At 41.3% G+C, this 21,211-nt stretch overlaps 1 protein-coding gene across 3 annotated transcripts in view; it reads left to right on the top strand.

Moving 5' to 3' along the window:
* Positions 1–21,211, top strand: part of LOC120063028 (SH2B adapter protein 3-like) — a 68,092-nt gene that overhangs the window by 42,364 nt on the left and 4,517 nt on the right. For all 3 annotated transcript variants that reach the window (XM_039013136.1, XM_039013137.1, XM_039013138.1), the window contains exons 3-4: positions 16,587–16,688; positions 17,025–17,116. In XM_039013136.1, the coding sequence (XP_038869064.1) occupies positions 16,587–16,688; positions 17,025–17,116 (194 nt within the window). The remainder of the gene's footprint in view (positions 1–16,586; positions 16,689–17,024; positions 17,117–21,211) is intronic.

Below are 21,211 nucleotides of genomic sequence, written 5' to 3'. Positions count from 1 at the left end.
GTATTGAAAGTTCAGAGGTGCTAGACCACCCTGAGAGCGAGATCTCTGCAATACGCTCTTATGTATCCAAGAGTTTTTCTTGTTCCGGATAAAAGCAGATGTCAGTTTATCTATGGAGATAAAAAAAGATTTTGTCAGAAAGATGGGAATACATTGAAATAAGTATAAAAACGTAGGTAATAGATTCATTTTAATTGTGTTAATTCTTCCGCCCAAAGAAAGAGAAAGTAAATCCCAGCGTTCAAGTTTCTGTTTCAGGCGGAGTGTTTTTAAATTTGTATTTTATTTTAACCTTTAACTAAGCAAGTCCGTTAAGAACAAATTCTTATATACAATGATGGCCTACCCTGGCCAAACCTGGACGACGGTGGGCCAATTGTGCGCCACCCTATGGGGCTCCCAATCATGGCCGGATGTCATACAGCCTGGTATCAAGAGAAATTGGCTTTATAGATTTCTTTGAAATTGTGTGTGACTCAAATTCCTAAATATTTTAATTTCTTGTGTAGTGACTCTGAAGGGCACATGACTAAAATAAGTTTGCATGGCATAAGTATTAATAGGCATCAATTCACTTTTTTGTAGATTAACCTTATACCCAGATATTTTATCAAATGTCTTTAGTAGAACCTGGTTGTCTGGAAGACCAGTTAAAGGGTCAGACATATATAATAGCATGTTATCTGCAAAGAGTGAGACTTTATGCTCTAAGCCCCCTCTTCAAATACTTTTGATAGTCGTGGTATTACGTATTGCTATGGCTAAAGGCTCGGGGATAGAGGACAACCCTGTCTTGTCCCACGTTGAAGTTTGAAATATTATTATTATTATTATTATTTGTGCGCACTGCAGCCATGGGAGGGGTAAAGAATTTTGATCCAGGACATAAAATTGGGACTGAATCCAAATTGTTTGAGAGTATATAATCGATAATCCCACTCCACCTTATCAAAGGTATTCGAAGGCATCAAGTGATAACATCTCTGGAGTGTCAGATGAAGAGGGATTATGAAGTATATTGTAAAGATGTCTGATGTTGAAAAAATAATTACGATTTAAAGAAAAATGAAATCTGTAGAGATAATGGAGGGAAGTACTGACTCAAAACGGCAGGTAATCATCTTAGAAAGTATCTTTACATCACAATGCAGTAAAGAAGTTGGCCTAAATGAACCACACTTAACATTTTTTTTTTTTCCTTTTTCAGAATAAGTGAAATACATGCTTCTCATTGTTGAGGGTAAAGAGTTTGAGGAGAATGATTCCTCATGTACGGAAAGCAAGAGGAGAGAGTTGATCTGAGATTTCTTTTTAAATAATTCACTCGGAAATCTGTCGGATCCAGGGGATTTACCACACTGCATAGATTTAATTACCAACACAATCTCTTCTTCAGATAGCTGCTGAATTAGAAGAACAGTTATCTCAGGTTCAACTGTAGGAATATCTAAGTTCTCAAAGAAGGTGTCGAGTAAGGTGGCATTACCAGCTGATTCCGAAGTGTATAGTTGTGAGTAAAAGTTATGAAAGCATGAATTGACCTCTAAATGATCAATACATTTTTTACCCAGCTTGTCAGTTATCTCAGGTATGGTTTGATTTGCAGCTGGTGTGTGAGCATTTTCCCTGATTTCTCTCCATGTTCATAAGTTTTGTATCGAGATTTACTAATTTGATTTTCAGCTTGTCGAGTTGAAAGAAGATCCAACTCTGTCAAACATTGTTTTAGTAAATCTGCAGGTGGAGAGTGTGAATATGCCATATCCAAATCCAAGATTTTATTTGTAAGTTCTCCTAGGCGTTGAATATTGCACTTCCTTAATCGCACTGTACGAAATAATTTGTCCCCTTAGATAAGCCTTCATTGCTTCCCATACTGTTGTAGGAGACATTCCAGGGGTTTGATTAACCTTGAGAAATAGCTCAATTTGAGATGAAATAAAAGCAACCAAGGTTTCTTCTGATTGCAGGAGTGAGTTAAGTAGAAGTAGTTTCATAGTAAGGGGAGAATGATCCAAAATGACTATAGCTTGGTAATCACACTCAGTGATAAGTGGCAGAAATCTATTGTCTAGGAAAAAGTAGTCTATACATGAGAAGGTCTTATGAACTGGTGAGAAAAAATAATACTCCCTAGCTATGGGATTGCGGAAACGCCAAGCATCAGATATGCCGTATGTCTTAAGAAATGGCTAATTTGTGGATACTGTGTTTGATGAAGATGATACCTTAGGAGAGCTACGATCCAGATTGGGCGACAGTGCACAATTCATATCACCACCTAGTATTAGGTGGTGTGTGTCCATATTTGGTAATCGAGAAAATACATTTGTGACGAATTAACTGTTATCCTAATTTGGTGCATAAATGTTAGCTAAAATAACAGGTGTATTATTACAGTCTTCCTACTACAATAATGAAACGGCCTGCTGAGTCTGCCTCTACACTTGACGTTGCGATTGGTATGTTTTTACTAATTAAAATGGCTGCTCCTCTAGTTTTAGAATGAAAATTGGAATGATATGATTGACCGATCCACCCTCCTTTTAAAAGAGAGTGGTCGAAAGTGCAGAGATGTCTCCTGAAGAAAGATGATATCTACTTTAAGGTGATATAGATGAGAAAGAATTATTTTACGTTTCACTAGGTGATTTTAAAGATTTAACATTCCAGCTAGCAAAAGTGTCCCTCCCAGTTGTCCCTCGTGAGATTAGGCCTGGCCATGTAAAGTCAGGTGGGGAAAGGATAGATGCCAGATTACAAGAATAACTGATCCATAAAAAATGTTTCCAAAAATGAAAAAAAAAATGAAAATAATTGAAGAATAAAAAAACAATACTTATGAAAAAGAAAACCCACCCTGGTCTCCTTAAAGAACAAGGTAACCGCTAATCCCCACGCAAAGATATCCACACATGATGTGCTTGTAGTGGGGAACACTAAACCTAACGAGTAGAGAGCCCTGCTGAAATAGTGAAGGATTTTAAGCAAGTTGTGCATAACAAATAAATAAGAGTTATTTACAACCCAAACTAGGCTGTTTTAAAAGCAAGTATAAAACATTTTATAAATCGCATCTTACAGCAATACCACTAGCAGCAATGTCTTTAAATAAATGACTTAGTGCTTTTTTAAATGTTATTTTATTTACCCCCTTTTTTCCCCTAATTTTCGATCTTTTGTCATCGCTGCAACTCACCAACTGGCTCGAGAGAGGCGAAAGTAGAGTCGTGCGTCCTCCAAAACATGACCCGCCTAACCGCGCTTAAGAGCCTCCAGTTTAACCCGGAAGCCATCCGCACCAATGTGTCGGAACACTGTTCAACTGGCGACCGGTGTTAGCCCGCAAGTACCCGGCCCGCCACAAGGAGTCGCTAGAGCGATGAGTCATGTAAACCCACACCGGCCAAACCCTCCCCTAACCTGGACGACTCTGGGCCAATTGTGCGCCGTCCTGTTGGACTTCCTGGCCACGAACGTTTGTGGCACAGCCCTGGAATGAACCCGGGTCTGTAGTAATGCCTCTAGCACTCCGATACAGAGCCTTAGACCGCTGCGCCACTCGGGAGACCCAATAGAACTGTGCTTTATCTACCCTGGATACGGGTACCATCGAGAAATAGAATTAGGGATGCACGATATATCAGTAAGCATATTGGAATCGGACGATATTAGCTAAAAATGCCAACATTAGCATCGGTCCGATGTCTGTCTAGTTTAAAGCCGATGTGCAAAACCGATGTAAAAGCTGACGTGCATACCTACATAACGTAGGTAGATGTAGTAATGACACCACAAAAAATATAGTCCTCACGTGCAACACAGCATTCCTAACCTAGCCCACAATGTCTGCTGTGTGGATCGAGCAGACAACAAGTCAAGCAGTCATTTGAAAGAGTAAGAACATTTCAGCGAGACAACTCAAAGGCGAAATCCATTATCGGATGTACACAGTATTGTTGAAATGCACATCCATGAGCTACTGCTATTAGCTTCCATTTGGACCAGCGACGTCAGCCCCATGAGCATGCTGAGTCTGACAGCACAGTGGGTCGATGAGGATTTCGTACTGAGGAAAACCGTATTGCATGCTCAAGAATGTGCTGGTTCTCATACCGCTGCTGCCATTTCAATGGCATTTGAGAACATGTTTTTTGCCGTGGTATCGTTTTGGTATAGAGTATCGTGATGGTATCGAGTATTGCAATACTTAACCTCGTATCGAAATTAAAATTCCGGTATCGTGACGACACTACCGCAAACCACAGGCGTGCATCCACGAACACACATGCACACACCAAGGTTATTATAGTTTTGTGATTTTCCAATCGTTTTTATTTCTATAAGTTTTTAGATTTATATTTTAAATTCTGTCTAGTTTGTTCAGACTTGATTTACTAGTTTTTATTCTGTTTTTATTTTGTTTTAGTGTTAGGGACAGAAAGTAGCCTTATGCATGGGAGGCTAGGAGCAATGTATGTGATGTAGGCCTATAGCACGGGTACTATTATACAATTTGAGATGGTCCTGTAATACAAATTTCCTATGTGACAAAAGTCCGGATGCATTGTCATGTATCGGCTTAGTAACAAACGCCCACCTCACAACCCATGAGACCCCAAACACCCTTCTTGTTGGCAGAGAGAAAAATGTGCAGTTTCAAAGCACATTTCCTGTAATTCTAAAAATGTTCCATGTCTTATGTGTGTTCATATGATACCAGGAGTCGAATCCTGACCGAATTGTAAAAATAAAATAATAGCTGTCTCACTCAAAATAATCCCATATAAGGCTTTGCCTTTTGCGACCGACCACTGCTGGTGTTGGGGTTTGCTGCTGCCATTGTTCACACCTATGGTTCACGCTCATGCTCTGCGCTCGCCCTTGGAATACTTCCCTGTTAGCTTCTGATAGCTAATGATAATATTGCACAAGATAGGCCTTTTTGAAAAATTGCCATCTACTGGCAGCATTTACATGCCAGATTCAGAAGCTAGAAAAGCCCATTTGAAAAAATGCTTGATTAAACCCATTTGATTTTTGCCACATAGAAAATAAAAAAACTAATACATTTTGTTTTTTTATTTTGTATTGGATAGTTTTGCAGTCAGTTTCAGTAGCCAATAGTTTTTATTTCAGTTTACTAAATTGTTTTTCCAATCTTAGATTTTATTTTAAGTTTTCGTTTACTATAAAAACCTTGATATACACACACACACACAAACACACAGTTTTTTTCAAATCCGTCGGTTACAGACTCATTTTCAGCTGGCTTCATTTACCACTTCAGGTTACTTTTAATTTAAAAGTTTAAATTCACTAGTACGTCGAGTCCTCTCCCGCTAGAATGAACGAAATGCATCTTCTAGTGATCTATTAAAGCGAGCAATGACAGGGAAACACTGCAGAGAGGAAGGTTTCACTCTCGCCAAAATATGTCCAAAATAAGCCCAATGCGTTTCTATGGGCTTATTTTGGACCTAAATTTGTCACCTTTGGGACAACAACTCCTATTGTTAGGGCGGCGACATGAGTATCTCGTCATTATACTGTGTAGCTACAGATCTTTGGTTGCAGTCAAATTTCTTTACACTGATGGAGAGAGCATGATCCTCGTGAATTTGCTCGCCCCATGTAAGTAATGTAAGTGGTAATGATGAGTCGAAATCCACAATTTAGGCTAATTATTGTTTTCTGACACATTCTTCACATAGCCAGCCACGCTGAGTCGTGGTGCATAGTATGCCTAGGCTATTTACTGTGCAGTGCAGTGAGTTACAACTGAACAGAAAGTGTTGACTAGTTTATAAAATGTGTCGAACTGACTGAATAAAGTCGATTTGCTGTATCCCTTTGCCATTCATAAATCATCCAATGTCGTATCGCATCGGGGCAAGTAAACCAAAGGATTACCCAGGTTTCCTTTCCTAGGATGTTGGGGCTTGCCAGACCGTGACGCTAAAGTGAGTGACACTTCTCGTCAGTCAGCGTAGACTATCGCATAGGTGAGAAAGCCGTTCATTTGTCTCCTTAAATTGTATAGGCTACTGGTAGGCCTCGGCTTTTTGGTGATTATCTGCAGATAAATTATGAAAACACCTAATGAAGATGGTGAATCATCACTGTAGGAACAACTAAATGTATTGGAAATTATTTAATTTAAGATAGATAGATATTTCGAGAATGCCCGTCTGTGTGCGGTGCGAGCGTCTATCACTTTGTGTAGCCATTAGCGATGATGCTAAGTCAAACAGTCTTCTGGTAGATGGAAAGGCTTTCACAAAAACCTTCTCAATGAAATGTTAACTACAAAGTAGCCTATGGTTACCTGGCAGAATATTATGATTATTTTCATCAATCCAGTGGGTACTTGTTTTGCAAACTCTACGATCAAGTGTGCTACAAAACACTGCTAAAAAACAACCTCTGGCTAGGTGTGCACTTGAATTAAAGGGTAACTACACCCAAAAATCTAAATTTCTCAGAATTTTCCCAGTGTTCTCCTGATGTGGTTTAAGCATTGTTGTGGACTTTAAAAAACAACCAAATGCAATGTTCTGTTATAAAATCAGGGAAAAACGCAAACCCCCCACAAAAAAGGAACATTTATTTTTCATAATGTGTGCTATTTACTTCATATTTCTGTTTCAATAAAATACATAATTTGAAGAACAAACATCATTGTGGCAATTCATATCTTGCAGTATAACTGTAAATAAGGCTAGAATCTCAAGAGAAGACAGGTTAAATGTTTAATTTTTAATGTTCTCTTACTTAGAAAATAGTCCTGATCATATAAACCTAGACCTGGACAATATTCAAAACTACTAGCAATACACTGAATTCATACATTTTCTGTGATATAAATTGTAAAGTCTTTCTACACAATAACACAACTAAAAATACAGTTTTTACAACCGTTTGAAGCTGGTGTAGAAATTGTATTTCATCTTATTAAACGATATTTCACAGCAATTTAGATGGCACAATGATTCCCTACACTATAAAGAGCTTGTTTTCTCACATAAACTGAAATTGAACGAACAGTGTAGAATTTTAGCAACCAGGAAATGACAGAGCGTTTTCCACTAGATAACATAGCCACAAAGTCACAACAGGTTTCCCAGTTTGACAACAGATGCCAGTCCTGCGTGAGAAATCAATCGGCGAATATCATAGCCAATCACAACACTGGCGGGTAAGTAATACAGTGATGCACTATCATTCCACTATTAGCGGCAGATATATTCTGGACATTTTCTGAAATTACAATGCACAAATTCTATGTGTAGAACCTTTAATGTGCTGTAATATCTATTATTACCATTTAATTCGAAGATACTTGACACAAATTCTAATAGAAAAATAGGGTCTATTCATTTCTGTTGACCTCTTTCACTTTGCTTCCCTGGCACACATCGACAGACGGTGTCTCTGAAATGTTTCCTAGAAACCTGTCATTTCTCAGTTTTACCTCGGCCCCGCTGTCCCCACATCCTTGCTGATGTCATATCTCGCTAGATCTGATTCGGAGAGCTTTATCACCATTCTATTCGCTGCTGGTCCCTTTAGAGACTCCAGAGAGTCTAGGGGCTTTTTCTTTTCTGTGACACTTCTGAGGATGTAGAGTTGTTTGAAAACCTGCTTCACCATGAAGAATGCAAAGCATCCATGCCGAAGCTGATTTGCAAGCACATAGCCTAGTGTACCGGAGGCCATGGGTGGATGTGGTAAAGGACCTATTCTAAACGTGAACTACCAAATTCTCAATAACCTAATGAGTTTGTCAACCAAATTAAATCTAAATCAAATGTGGCATATGAAAATCAAATCCCCCTGTATTGTGTGTATGTGTGTGGTGTGTGTGTGTATTAATAGCAGAGGGGAACATTTGGAAAGTCTCTGGAGACAGTTCTGATGATGACGACAACCCCAGGGTCAGCGGAATGTTAGAGCAAAGCAAGCTTGGAGTCCTGCCCCGGGTGGACAGTTACAGCGGTCTTAACCCTCTTAGGGGATAGCGGAATTCTGGGTGAGTGGGGTGTTGTCATGGAGACGGCCTGAGAATGGGACCCTGGGAGGCGCTAGGGGACCCCAAACTTCCTGTGTCTCCTCTCTGGTTCAGTATGACTGTGTGGGTGGGGGTGGGTCTGAACAACCAATATGTCTTTGTGTTTAAAGGGATAGTTCACCCAAATTACATTTTGGTTTCCTAGTCTATTACATTGCAATCATTTGATATAGTGATTTTCATTACAAACAAGAATCTTATTCTATGGACAAGGTGTGATGACGGCAATACATGCTTTAGTTTAGTTTCCCTGCTGCCACTGTTTCTAAATGCTAACGTTTTAGCATTTGTAACACAAATCCCATACGAGTCATGGGACCAATATAAGCATTTTCTGCGCATGTGCAAATCATCAAAGTATCTCAAATTGATTGTGAAGCTCACCGAAGTCACTTATAGATGATTTGAACACGAAAAATGCAAATATTGGTCCCATGACTTGAATGGGATTTGTGCTAAAATGTTAGCGTTTGGAAACAGTGCCAGCCACCGCCAGGGAAACTAAACCAAGCACGGATTACTGTCATACCTTGTACGTTGGTTTCCTTACCCCGTAAGCAGTTTGTGTCCGTTTGTAATTTGGGTGAACTATCCCTTTAAGTGCAGAATGTTAAGGTCTACCTACAGCTGACACCAACACTTTTTTGTGTTGTCTTGTAAGTTGAAGCCTGTACATACAGTATGTGTAGCCTAAGTTTGTTTGTGAATGTGTAGATGAAGTAGGCCTATATGGGCCTAGGCTTATTATGTAGTCTAACTCACGCATGTTGAGGTTTGTGAATGTGATCGTGTGAGTATTTGCTTTGCCCACGCGTCTGTGGGTTAAATTGGCAATTTCCTCAAACCGCAATATCAAATGTTATGTTTGTGTGTGACTGAAGCTGAAAGGCCGACGTGCACTCACTTGTCTCTCAGCATCATATTGAGTGGCTTTCTGCAGTTCAAACAACAATAAAAGGCACCCCGCCACTGTTTTGGTACGCAGCTGATCTCTGATGTGAGATGTGGTTGGGACGGGCGCTGACTGAGTAGCATGAGACCCCCGTTCTGCATGTGTGCTGTTCGCTGTTGTCACCCAGTCATTTCTGCTTCGCATCAAATTTCTTGAATTTGTGTCGCATCTCTTACTGCCTACACCATGTTCTATTTGCTCATCACTTGTGGCTTCACAGGCTCAGAGCATACCTTATGAAGTACACAGAAATGTACAAAACAAGCTTGGAAACGGACAAACAGTTTCGATGCGTCGTGTATACAATCGAGGAGATGGTGTCTGGCATTTCGAAGTAGACAGCTACAGCAAGGGCAATTCCACAGTAACAGAGTGATGCTGTTCAGTGGAAATTGTTGAGAGTAATCCTTGTGCATAGACATTCGTTTTCAAGTGCTCACAGGCTTCTAATGTCATCACCCTCACAAAGCCTTCCTGTCACATACTCTTAATACATCAGTCACATGTAGCCTCTCTGGTGTTCTTTCCTGTTTGTATTAAAGGTTGAAGAGCTCTGGAGTTTTTCTTTACGCTAGACCCTCTACCGAGTCATTCCACGCCATTTCAGCATGCCATGACACCCACCATCTCTGATTGTTCTGAAATCGTTTCTGTATTTAGAAACAGATATTAGCATTCCTGCAAAATTGTTTTATTGAAAATTAATTTAGATATCTGAGAAATTCAGCTTCACGATTGCACCCAAATTAGCCCTTTTAATTTATAGGATTAACATAATATTCAAGAAATATAGTATCCAACATCTGATTTGCATAAGACATGAGGAATCCAATAAAATAGTAAAAAGCCACCCACACATCCCACGCCAATCCTACCCCAACAACCACTACACAGTATTCAGTTCAGTACTCAGTTCTCTGTCTGACAAGGCCTTGTTATGGATCTGCAGATTTGAGTATTGCTTCTTCATCCTTTGTCGTGTATTCCCTGTGAATCTGGTGATATTTTTTTCCCCCCTGTTCAGAGAAATGAGCTGTTGAAGTTGCTTGCTTTATTTACCATGAACTACAGTGAACTTTCACACTAGATGCCGCTGTTCCTGCTACTGCCACATCCTTTTATACATTTTGCTGGTCTCTTGTGTTTCTTAAATTATGGATCGCAATATTTTCTTTGCAATTTTGGATTGAAAACCAATAGCTTTTGCTCATGATGAAAAGCAATTGTGTGGTGATCTTCACAAGTCAAGCCAGTACTCCATGAAAGCAATTCACTCAAGTGGGCCAAACAAACAAAGCATCACCAGATTTAGGGCTGTGGCTGTCCTGATTTTTTTCCCCCAGCAGGTTATTGTCATGCAAAAGTCCGCTGGTCTCACGGTAATTGACCGTTAATTAATAAACACCTTTAGCATATCTAGGCCTCCACACATATAAGCTGCTGATGTGGCATTTTTGAACATCTACACATCTACAACCAATTTAATGTACACCATCACAATAAATCCTTTATTTTAGTCGGGTCTAAAGAAACAACATGATATGAAGAAATTGTATTTCAGGTGAATAGAATATGAGTTGGCTTACTGTAGGCCTATGAAATCTGGCTATGCGCCAATCCATAGGCTGTATGCTTATAAATCCTGTGCAATTGTTTTATTTTATATGATTTTAAAGAGGAATATAATTGAATTTAACTGAATGAAATAGAAAGGATATTTTTCACATTATGTAGCAAGTGCGCATATTGCGCTATGTTGAACGTAAAAGTGATAATTTGAAACCGGTCCTATATGCTAGATTTAGTTATTTGGCAATTTTAGTTGTGAACGATATCAACCTTAGAATGTCTTAGAAATCAACAAACTATATGGGCTACATGGACTATAGGCTATTGATGATTTGAGAAAGTAGCAAAAAAAATCTTGCCCTCTGTTCCTTGCCTCAGGCTATTCTCAATTTAATTTGGTCTTTACTAATATGTAGAATTTGTTTAGATTCAGAATGGTCCATAATCAAATGGGCAGGGGAAAAATAAGGGGATGACAAGCAGATAAGAGGCAATCCGTAATTTCGATTAAGACATTAATGAGCGATCTAGGACGGACTTAGTCAATAAAAGTATTTGTTTAGCACTTTTGAAATGTACAGCGACAGAATTCATGACATGGGCTGTTCTTACAGTGTTCTCCCTGTACACCAAGTCAGAACCGTAGGATAAATCAAGGGGGCATATAAGCAGACAATGAAGCTCTTACAATATTCTATGATTAAATTTCTCTACAACAGACTATAGGCTACATGTGCACCACCAAGTCAATACAGTAGGAGAAATTAAGAGGGGTAAATAGACCAAATTATTAGGGTGAGGCACATGGGCTACTACCATCTTACTACACAACATACACTTAGTATTACTTTCTAAGCTACAGTATACATATCTCCCTGGCATATTACATAATTTATGCAGCAGCATACAATACATTTTTGGACTCGCCTTGTTGTGCTGCGCTCACTTGAACAGGAAGGTGGCGTGGCGGTCCTTAGTGGGCAAATTGTGTCATCAAAGGCTGGTACATCAAAGTCTGGCATTCTCTGGATTTATGCCGCTTTCAAAACAACTGGGAACTCTGAAAAAAACAAGTTCGAATCATGATGATGTCATTGATCTTCAGGTCGTAGCTCTAGAAAGAGGCCATATTTACAATTCCGAGTTGGATGACAGTTCAAAACGTATTTTCCCAGTCGGAGCTCGTTTATTCCTTACTTCCCAGTTTTCTTGAACTCACTGAAGTCAAGTTTTCGCAGTTCCAAGTTAACAGTTGTTTTGAGTGCAGCACAAATCATGCTTCATTGACAGCATGGCCAATGTTGAATGTTTATCATTTTAAACTTGGGAAAGAGCCCCTTAATCCCAGATTTGGGACCACACAGCCACTGTCACTGATTCCTTCCAAACCAATCTTTGTTGAATTTGCAATTTCCAACTTGTTGTGTAATGTTTATGGCCGATGAGCACCAATACGTTTTATCTGTCATTTAAAAGGGATTTACCAGTAGATTGTCAACTTGATTCATGACGACGACTGCTAGCTAAGATTTTGAAAGTATGATGTTGACATGATCAGTCCAATCAAAGCTACTGTACATATAACGTGATTTGATGTCATTTTTCAGTGGCCAATGACTTTGAGCCTTCTTGGATGGGCACTTCTAATGTAACTCTATGGTAGCACCCAAGGGGCTAGAATTTTTGAGGTCTACCCTTAGACTTGGCAGTGACGTAGTGTCCCCATGAGTTACAGAACACTGAGCCAATCACGCCTCACCGTATTTTCTGCTGGCTTGCCCCACCACCACAGAAATCACTGAAATAGGCTGAAACACCTTCATTTTGGAGCTTCCTTACTCAAGAAATCAAAAAAGAGACCGTGTTTGTATGCGGCTTTATTAACTGAATGATATTTTTTTATACATTGTTTGAAAACTGAAATGTGACACGTATTAATGCCAACATAACATGCAAAACAGGCAAAACATTTGGAACTCAAAACCGGTGTGCCCTGAATGACGGGTCGCCACTGGCCTTGCGTAATATGCGGTAGGCTATGTATTGTGTAACTGCACAATCATCATTTTCATTCAGGTTGTTTTTTTTATTTTAGGTTTAATGCATAAGCTCTAATATGCTTATTTGTGTTTTGAATGAATCATCCCCTTAGATAGCGCTGTCCATTTCGTTGTGTTAGGCTTTGAAACAACATCCACAACAACCATGTTATACACTGTTTCAACCTGCTGTTGAACTTCTTTCTTCCGATTGATGATCACAGTGAGATGAGTTTTACAAGTATGATAGGCCTACTGTTTGGATAAGTGTTTGATGTGATTTTCGATATCATTTGCATTGATGTCAGAGTCGTTAGAGGGAGAATTGAGCCCTGAGTACCAGGACATGATGATAGTTAGCAAGTTGAGTGCTACCAAAGCATGTCCAGAGTGCATAAAAGGAGATTATGTGACTCAAAAGTCACGTGGAATTTTACTGCAGTCATGACTCATGACTGCCGGTGTGGTGATAATATGGTCACAGCAATAGCCCTAACCAGATTTACAGGGAATACATTACAAAGGATGAAGAAGCTGCAGCCCTGTACTTCTTGTCAGACATACAGTATACTGAACTGATAGTGGACATACAGTACACTGGTTGTCGGGGTGGGATTGGCATGGGGTGCGGGGCATCCGTGGGTGGATGGCTTTTGATTCATTTTATTGGATTCCAGAGGTCTTACTCATTGTTAGGAAGAATTATGTTTGAATCCTGTGGAATCAATTATCTTAATTTCTCTTATGTTTCTAACTACATAAAAGATTTCAGCACAATCTGAGATGGTGAGGGTCGGATATTCCTACCTTTTTTTGCCAGTCTGTTCCACTTGTTTGACAGTGTCAATAGCTATTGATCTTTCTTGCTCTTATCAATCAACGAACGCTATGTATACATAAGTATTTGGACACCCCTTCAAATGAGTGCACCCATTGCTGACAGGTGTATAAAATCGAGCACACAGCTGTAAGTGCTGTTATTGTGAAGTGGAAATGTCTAGGAGAAACAACGGCTCAGCTACGAAGCACACAAGCTCAGAGAATGGGACCGCCGAGTGCTGAACGTGTGTAGCGCGTAAAAATCGCCTGTCCTCGGTTGCAACACTCACTACCGAGCTACCGAGTTCCAAACTGCCTCTGGAAGCAACGTCACCACAATAACTTTGTCGGGAGCTTCATGAAATGGGTTTCCATGGCCGAGCAACCGTACACAAGCCTTAAGATCACCATGCGCAATGCAAAGTGTCAGCTGGAGTGGTGTGAAGCTCGCCGCCATTAGACTCTGAAGCAGTGAAAACGCGTTCTCTGGAGTGATGAATCACACTTCACCATCTGGCAGTACGATGGACGAACCTGGGTTTGGCGGATGCCAGGAAAACGCTACCTGTCCCAATGCATAGTGCCAACTGTAAAGTTTAATGGGAGGAGGAATAATGGTCTGGAGCTGTTTTTCATGGATCGCGCTAGGCCCCTTAGTTCCAGTGAAGAGAAATCTTAACGCTACAGCATACAATGACATTCTAGACGATTCTGTGCTTCCGACTTTGTGGCAACGGTTTGGGGAAGGTCCTGTTTCAGCATGACAATGCCCCCGTGCACAAAGTTAGGTCCATACAGAAATCGTTTGTCAATTGGTGTGGAAGAACCTTACTGGCCTGCACAGAGCCCTGACCTCAATCCCATCGAACACCTTTGGCATGAATTGGAACGCTGACTGCGAGCCAGGTCTAATCGCCCAACATCAATGCCCGACCTCACTAATGCTCTTGTGGCTGAATGGAAGAGTCCCAACAGCAATGTTCCAACGTCTAGTGGAAAGCCTTCCCAGAAGAATGGAGGCTGTTATAGCAGCAAAGTGAGGACCAACTTTATATTAATGCCCATGATTTTAGAATGAGATGTTTGACAAGCAGGTGTCCACATACTTTTGTTCATGTAGTGTATGTAAACTGAGAGTTTGGGGTTAATGGTTACTTGGATTGTTGATACTTGACAAAGCTGTGGAGTGCGCACTGAACCTCAGGTACATTTGTTTGAGTGTCGGTACAAAGGCTCGGCGTTGTGCTGTATCGTGGATATTTGTGTAGGCCAATTTATGATGGCTGGTGTGTGTGTTTGCCTATGTTTAGCGTGTGTGTGTGTGTGTGTTCAGCATTTGGTATATATTACCCCCCATCCTCACTCAGACTCAGCATGGTGGATGGGACAGGGCACATGCCCATAGGACTGTTTAAAAAAAATAATTTGACAAAATATTTTGAACTTTTTGGAGTGTGTGTGGAAGGTAGGTTGATGGAGTTGGCAGAAAGAAAAGCTGTGGGCACGGACTCATTTGTCTGCTTCTTTTTTGTACACACTCAGTCAGTGAGATGGTTTCTCAGAGAGCCAGTTAGTCATTTCTTCTCAGATCCCTTCAATGAGTCAAATACTTTTAATTTCTCCCTAAAGCTGTTTGGATGAACAATGACTGTGTTATTAATTTATACTAAGATTCATGAGGAAAGGAAACGAGGGGGAAAGGAATCTCCTTTTGATGTGCCCAACCTGTCTGTGATTATTCCAAATGGCACACTATTCCATATGTAGTGCACTACTTTTGACCAGGGCCCATAGGCCTCGTCCCAAAATTAATTCACTGTATAGTGGATAGGGTGCCATTTGGGATGCACCCATAGACATTCATCCCGCTCACACACTGTGACATTTGCATAGGGTCACACTCATCTGACTCAGCCTTCTGGAATACACCTCTTGAGTGTTGCGCCAACTGTGCTTTGTTATGCTCTGCTGTTTGATCCCCATTTCTGGGATTTATTGTAAAGGAGCAGAGAGAGTGAGACGTTCTGGTGATACATGTCATTGTCTTTTTAGGGATTATCTACAAAAATAATGGAGATCTAGGCTTAGTAATTGGCTGTACAGTGAGGAGATGTACATTTTGGGTTATGCCGTTCTGACTACACCATATGCAAATCCAGTACATATTGTTTCCACCCACCCACCCACTCTCTCCAAGGTACACTTGCCTTCACATAGCATAAGGATTCCTCATAACGAGGTGACTGGGGCTGATATCACATGCACTTCATCCATCCCGGCAGCCAGCACGTGGAACAGCTCACACATGACACACACAAAAGCCCAGCTATCATCAGCACACAATGAGCACCTTCTGCTCTCTTTCCCTCCACCCATTTGCGCTGGGGGAAAAAAGCGACGAGATTCAATTTGGAAAATGGTGAACTCTCCTCCTCTCGTGTCCTTTCCTCCTTCTGAGCTGGGCTGGAGAGTGCGTGTTCCGTGAGCAGTAGCCTTCCTCCAGCCCACTCTCTGGGTCTCTCCAGTCTGAACGGGGCCTGGTGCTCAGCCCAGAGAGCTCCACTGAGGGACGCTCCAGGGTAAGAGCCAAGCTGGATTTTCAAGAGCAAAGACTCATACACACAGGCACACATACTTTAGACACACTGAAACTGAGAAAGAGAGGCACGCACGCACACACAACCTGCATGTCCCAGTGAATGTGCGTTTCCCACTAGTTCCTCCAGCATCTGGTACCCCTCTCCATCCAGTTCTGGAGCTCCTGTCAGCGAGATCTGTAGAGCAAAAGGAAAAACATCAAAACAGCGATAGATAAAATTCATGCAACCTAATATTTCTACTCTCCAAACCAACACAAACTTAACCTCCTCACCACAAGCACTGGCTAAAATGGTCCTGACGAACGAAGATGTACGTAAAGCAGAAGCAAACTCTAGCTCGAAACTTCTCTTAATGTGGCACAAACACACCGGTGTGACGTACGTGGTGTTTTAAAGGGAGTTCCGTCGATGTGGTGTGTTACTGGAACAGAGTGGTGTTTGAGGGGTCTGGAACATGACATGCTGTTTCAATGTCTGCTTCTTCTCTGTCTGTCTATCTCTCTTTCTCTCTCTCTTTCTTTCTTTCTCTTTTCCAGGGCTCTAGTCCCAAACTGACAGTTCATTGCGTAGACATCCTGGCGATCCGCCGCTGCAACCGCCTGGAGATGCCCGACAACATGAACACGTTTGTTTTAAAGGTGAGGAGGAGACTCTCCCCTGCTAGTGATGCTGATCCATCTTCCTGCCTTGTGTCGTGTCCCTTCGCCACATGGTCCATGCACACATTCAGCCAAGGAGTCAGCTTGTTCTGTCCAAAAGGACTCTTGGATTTATAGTGCCCATTGAGCAGTGAGCTTCCACATGAAACATCACTCAAAGTGTATACACGCAAGCAAGCACACACACACACACACACACACCCTCTGCCAAACTTGTCTGTTTCTTTCCATTCCTGTTCTTGAGGGTGTGTTTGTCACATATTTCTGTGTGTGTGTGCATACAATCTCCTTTACCACTAGTTTTGTCTCCTCCAGGTTAATCACTATCCAGGTAGTCTCATATTTGAGACGGAAAATAACCAGCAAGTCAGCTCCTGGACAACAGAAATTAAAGAATGTATCAACAGGTGAGGGACACGGCACACTGTAACGTTATCAGTACACTAGTTATTTAACATGCTACTCTCCCTCCCCATCTATTTTGTATTTTCTTCATCTAGCTTTATTCCATGTGTTCTGTGGTGTGTGTGCACGTGTTTCTGTGTGTGTTTCTCTCTCTCTCTCTCTGTGTGTGTGTGTGTGTGTGTGTGTGTGTGTGTGTGTGTGTGTGGGGAGCTATGTGTCAGGCGCAGCCATGTGAAAGAGGAAGTGTGGGGGAGGTCTGAGTCTCAGTGGGGGAATCTCAGGACCTTTCTCATTTCTGCAGATGTCTGGAATTCTCTATCTCGCTTCCCCTCCCCAGACTCTGGTTTTCAGTCCAGCACGGCTTCAGCTCTGTAGCCCCCATGTCCCGAGGCCTTACACACACACACACACACACACACACACACACACACACACACACACACACACACACACACACACACACACACACACACACACACACACACACACACACAGAGTTAAAATGTAAGTTAAAAATGATCATCTTCTTGCTAACGGTTGGACCCCCTTTCATTGGGGCGCCAAACATTAAACTTCCATCTCAGAAGGCAGTGCTGTATTTGCTAGACTATAACAAGCTAGCTACTGTAGCTGTCGGAATTGCTGACAAAGGCTAATGAATACAATACTTATTTCAGTCTCATGCATTTCTCTTATGCAGTACTGACACATAGTATGGTAACACTTTTGTCATCAAAATGGACACCCTGTAAAATGGTTGAAGTGTGCAGGGAATGGTGAGCTATTGACACTGATAGTGCTGTCATTTCCTATTTCGGATGATAGGATCGTGCTCTCTATCCATGGCATGGCTGCCCTTTCAACATGTATGCTATCATGCTGTTCCAAATCAGGCAGTTAGTCACAGTACACAAGATTGTACTCAAGATTGTATGAGTGTGCACATTCATGAGTTTGCGCATGTGTGCGTCTATTTTTAGTGTGTGTGTGTGTGTGTGTGTCTTAGAGAAATATATAGAGGCTTCGTCTTTCTCCTTTTGGGTGGAGGACCTGTGAATATGTATGAGGAGGAAAAACTCCATCTCTCTCTCTCACTCTTACTCTCTTTCAAAAGACAGACAGACCGTGTGTGTGATATTGGGGGTGGAGTGGAGGTATCATGTACAATAACACTAGCGTTTTCAAGATTTACTGTAACAAGACATCCTTCCTGACCGAGCCCCGACGCTTTTGTGTGCCTCCGTCCTGCTGCTTCCTGTAGACTCGATGGCCCCCATCCCTCTCTCCCGCTTCCTCTTCCTCTTTCTTTTTCGTTCTTTCGTTTTTTCACTTCTCCCCTAGTGTAACCACAACTCCAAAGCTCCCGTTTGTGGTTTATATGATTGAATAAGCAGATTGTTGGATTAATATTGACCTAGTGTGATATAAATGTTTACTTTCTTGTGAATAATGCAGTATCTTTACGAGAGGCCAATGCACATACCGATAGGACGCATGGGGAGTGAGTAGCTCCGTTTTGTACCCTCAAAACTGTGATTCTATGTAGAAGTCGGACAATATCGTTTAAATTAAGCCTCTAAAGTCAAAAGATCAATATATCCCCAAGCAACTGGAGGAGAGTGAGCGGTCAGTTATATACAGCCACGAACCAATCTGTGTTAAGCGACGCCAACAAGCCATGGCTTCCGTTGACGAAGAGGAAAAGACAAAGAATAACTTGGAGATGCAAATGAGAGCCACGGACGGCTAAAGGATATCCAGGAAAACATAGCTAAAATGCTCTCAACGCTCACCAAAACAAGCAAACTGTTACAATCTGTTGTTAAAGAGGTAGATTTGCTCAAAAGGAAAGTAGAGTATCGTCAGATATGCATATACAGGGCAGGCGCGTGGACGAATAGGACAACAAAAATGGCCTTCTGGAGACAGAAGAACTCTAAATATCCTCACACGGTATGGGAACACAGAGGATGGAGTTCACAAGTGCCGATGAAGCCCTGAACAGGCTGCAGTAAGCCTTTCCAGTTGAAAGAGAGCCCAATGCCCTGAGGAGGAAGAGGCAGAAAAGTGATAAGCACACTAGGCTACATACAATGATGCCCAAGACCATCTTATCGTAAGTTGAGAAAATATTATTTCCCTCTCCCCCCCCCCATACAATCTAGACTCCATTGTCTCCAAGTAACTGTTCTTATCTAGGAAGTAACAATTGAATTAGTCAATGCCAATGAGATACATGGTCAATGAAAAGGCAATATAAAAAAGGAATTATAAACCGGTGGTTCGGGCCCTGAATCTGGATTGGCTGAAAGACGTGGTACATCAGACTGTATACCGTCGGTATGACAAAGCAAATCGTGTTACTGGTCTAATTACGTTAGTAACCAGTTTATAATGGCACTAAGGCACCTCTGTTGTTTGTGGTATATGGCCAATATACCATGGCTAAGGGATGTACTCCGCGTTGCGCCGGGCATAAGAACAAACCAAATACCACACCTCATCGGGCCTCATTGCTTAAATATAGCATGTACAGTACCAGTCAAAAGTCTGCACACCTACTCATTCCAGGGTTTTTCTTTATTATTTACTATTTTCTACATTGTAGAAAAGTAGTGAAGACATCAAAACTATGAAATAAGACATATGGAATCACGTAGTAACTAAAAAAGTGTTAAACAAATCAAAATATATTTTAAATTTGAGATTCTTCAAAGTAGCCACCCTTTGCCTTGATGACAGCTTTGCACACTCTTGGCATTCTCTCAACCAGTTTAACCTGGAATTATTTTCCAACAGTCTTGAAGGAGTTCCCACATATGCTGAGCACCTGTTGGATGCTTTTCCTTCACTCTGCGGTCCAACTGATCCCAAACCATCTCAATTGGGTTGCGGTCGGGTGATTATGGAGGCCAGGTCATCTGATGAAGCACTCATCACTCTCCTTGGTCAAATACCCCTTATACAGCCTGGAGGTGTGTTGGGTCATTGTCCTGTTGAAAAACAAACCAGATGGGATGGTGTATCGCTGCAGAATGCTGTGGTAGCCATGCTGGTTAAGTGTGCCTTGAATTCTAAATAAATCACAGACAGTGACACCAGCAAAGCACCCCCACACCATAACAGCTCCTCCTCCATGCTTTACGGTGGGAAATACACATGCGAAGATCATCCGTTCACCTACATGCATCTCACAAAGACACGGCGGTTAGATCCAAAAATCTCCAATTTGAACTCCAGACCAAAGGACAAATTTCCACTGTTCTAATGTCCATTGCTTGTGTTTCTTGGCCCAAGCAAGTCTCTTCTTATTATTGGTGTCCTTTAGTAGGGGTTTCTTTGCAGCAATTCGACCATGAAGGCCTGATTCACACACTCTTCTAAACAGTTGATGTTGAGATGTGTCTGTTACTTGAACTCTGAAGCATTTATTTGGTCTGCAATTTCTGAGGCTGGTAACTCTAATGAACTTATCCTCTGCAGCAGAGATAACTGAAATTCTTGAAATGTTCTTGAAATGTTCCGTATTTACTGACCTTCATGTCTTAAAGTAATGATGGACTGTCGTTTCTTTTTGCTTATTTGAGCTGTTCTTACCATAATATGGACTTTGGTCTTTTATCAAATAGGGCCATCTTCTGTATGCATGGGCTCCATGATGGGGGAAAAAAGCATATGGTTCTCGAACACTTAACCACATCTGCTAACAATCTCTTTTTCTTGCAAGAGTTACATTTTTTTTTAAAGAGAGAAATGTAATATTTGGAGAGGCCCATGCTGCCACCTACTGTAGTAACAGTAGAGGTGTACGCATCCTGATAAATGAGAATAAATGGGAACGGTATGAAGTCCAAAAGTTATGGTCGGACCTAGAAAGTTAGCTGTCAGAAGTATTGCTGAACAAAAATGTAAATGTAACATTCAACAATTTCATTTTACTGAGTTGCAGTTCATATGAGGAAATCAGTCAATTGAAATAAATTAATTAGACCCTAATCTATGGATTTCACATGACTGGGAAAACAGATGCCTTTTAAAAAAGAGAGAAAGGGGCCTCACAATGGGCCTCAGGTTCTCGTCACAGTATTTTTGTGCAT

This window comes from Salvelinus namaycush, chromosome 18 (genome assembly GCF_016432855.1).
Source record: "Salvelinus namaycush isolate Seneca chromosome 18, SaNama_1.0, whole genome shotgun sequence".
In the NCBI taxonomy this organism is placed as follows: Eukaryota; Metazoa; Chordata; class Actinopteri; order Salmoniformes; family Salmonidae; genus Salvelinus; species Salvelinus namaycush.
This window is presented reverse-complemented; position numbering and strand designations above follow the sequence as displayed.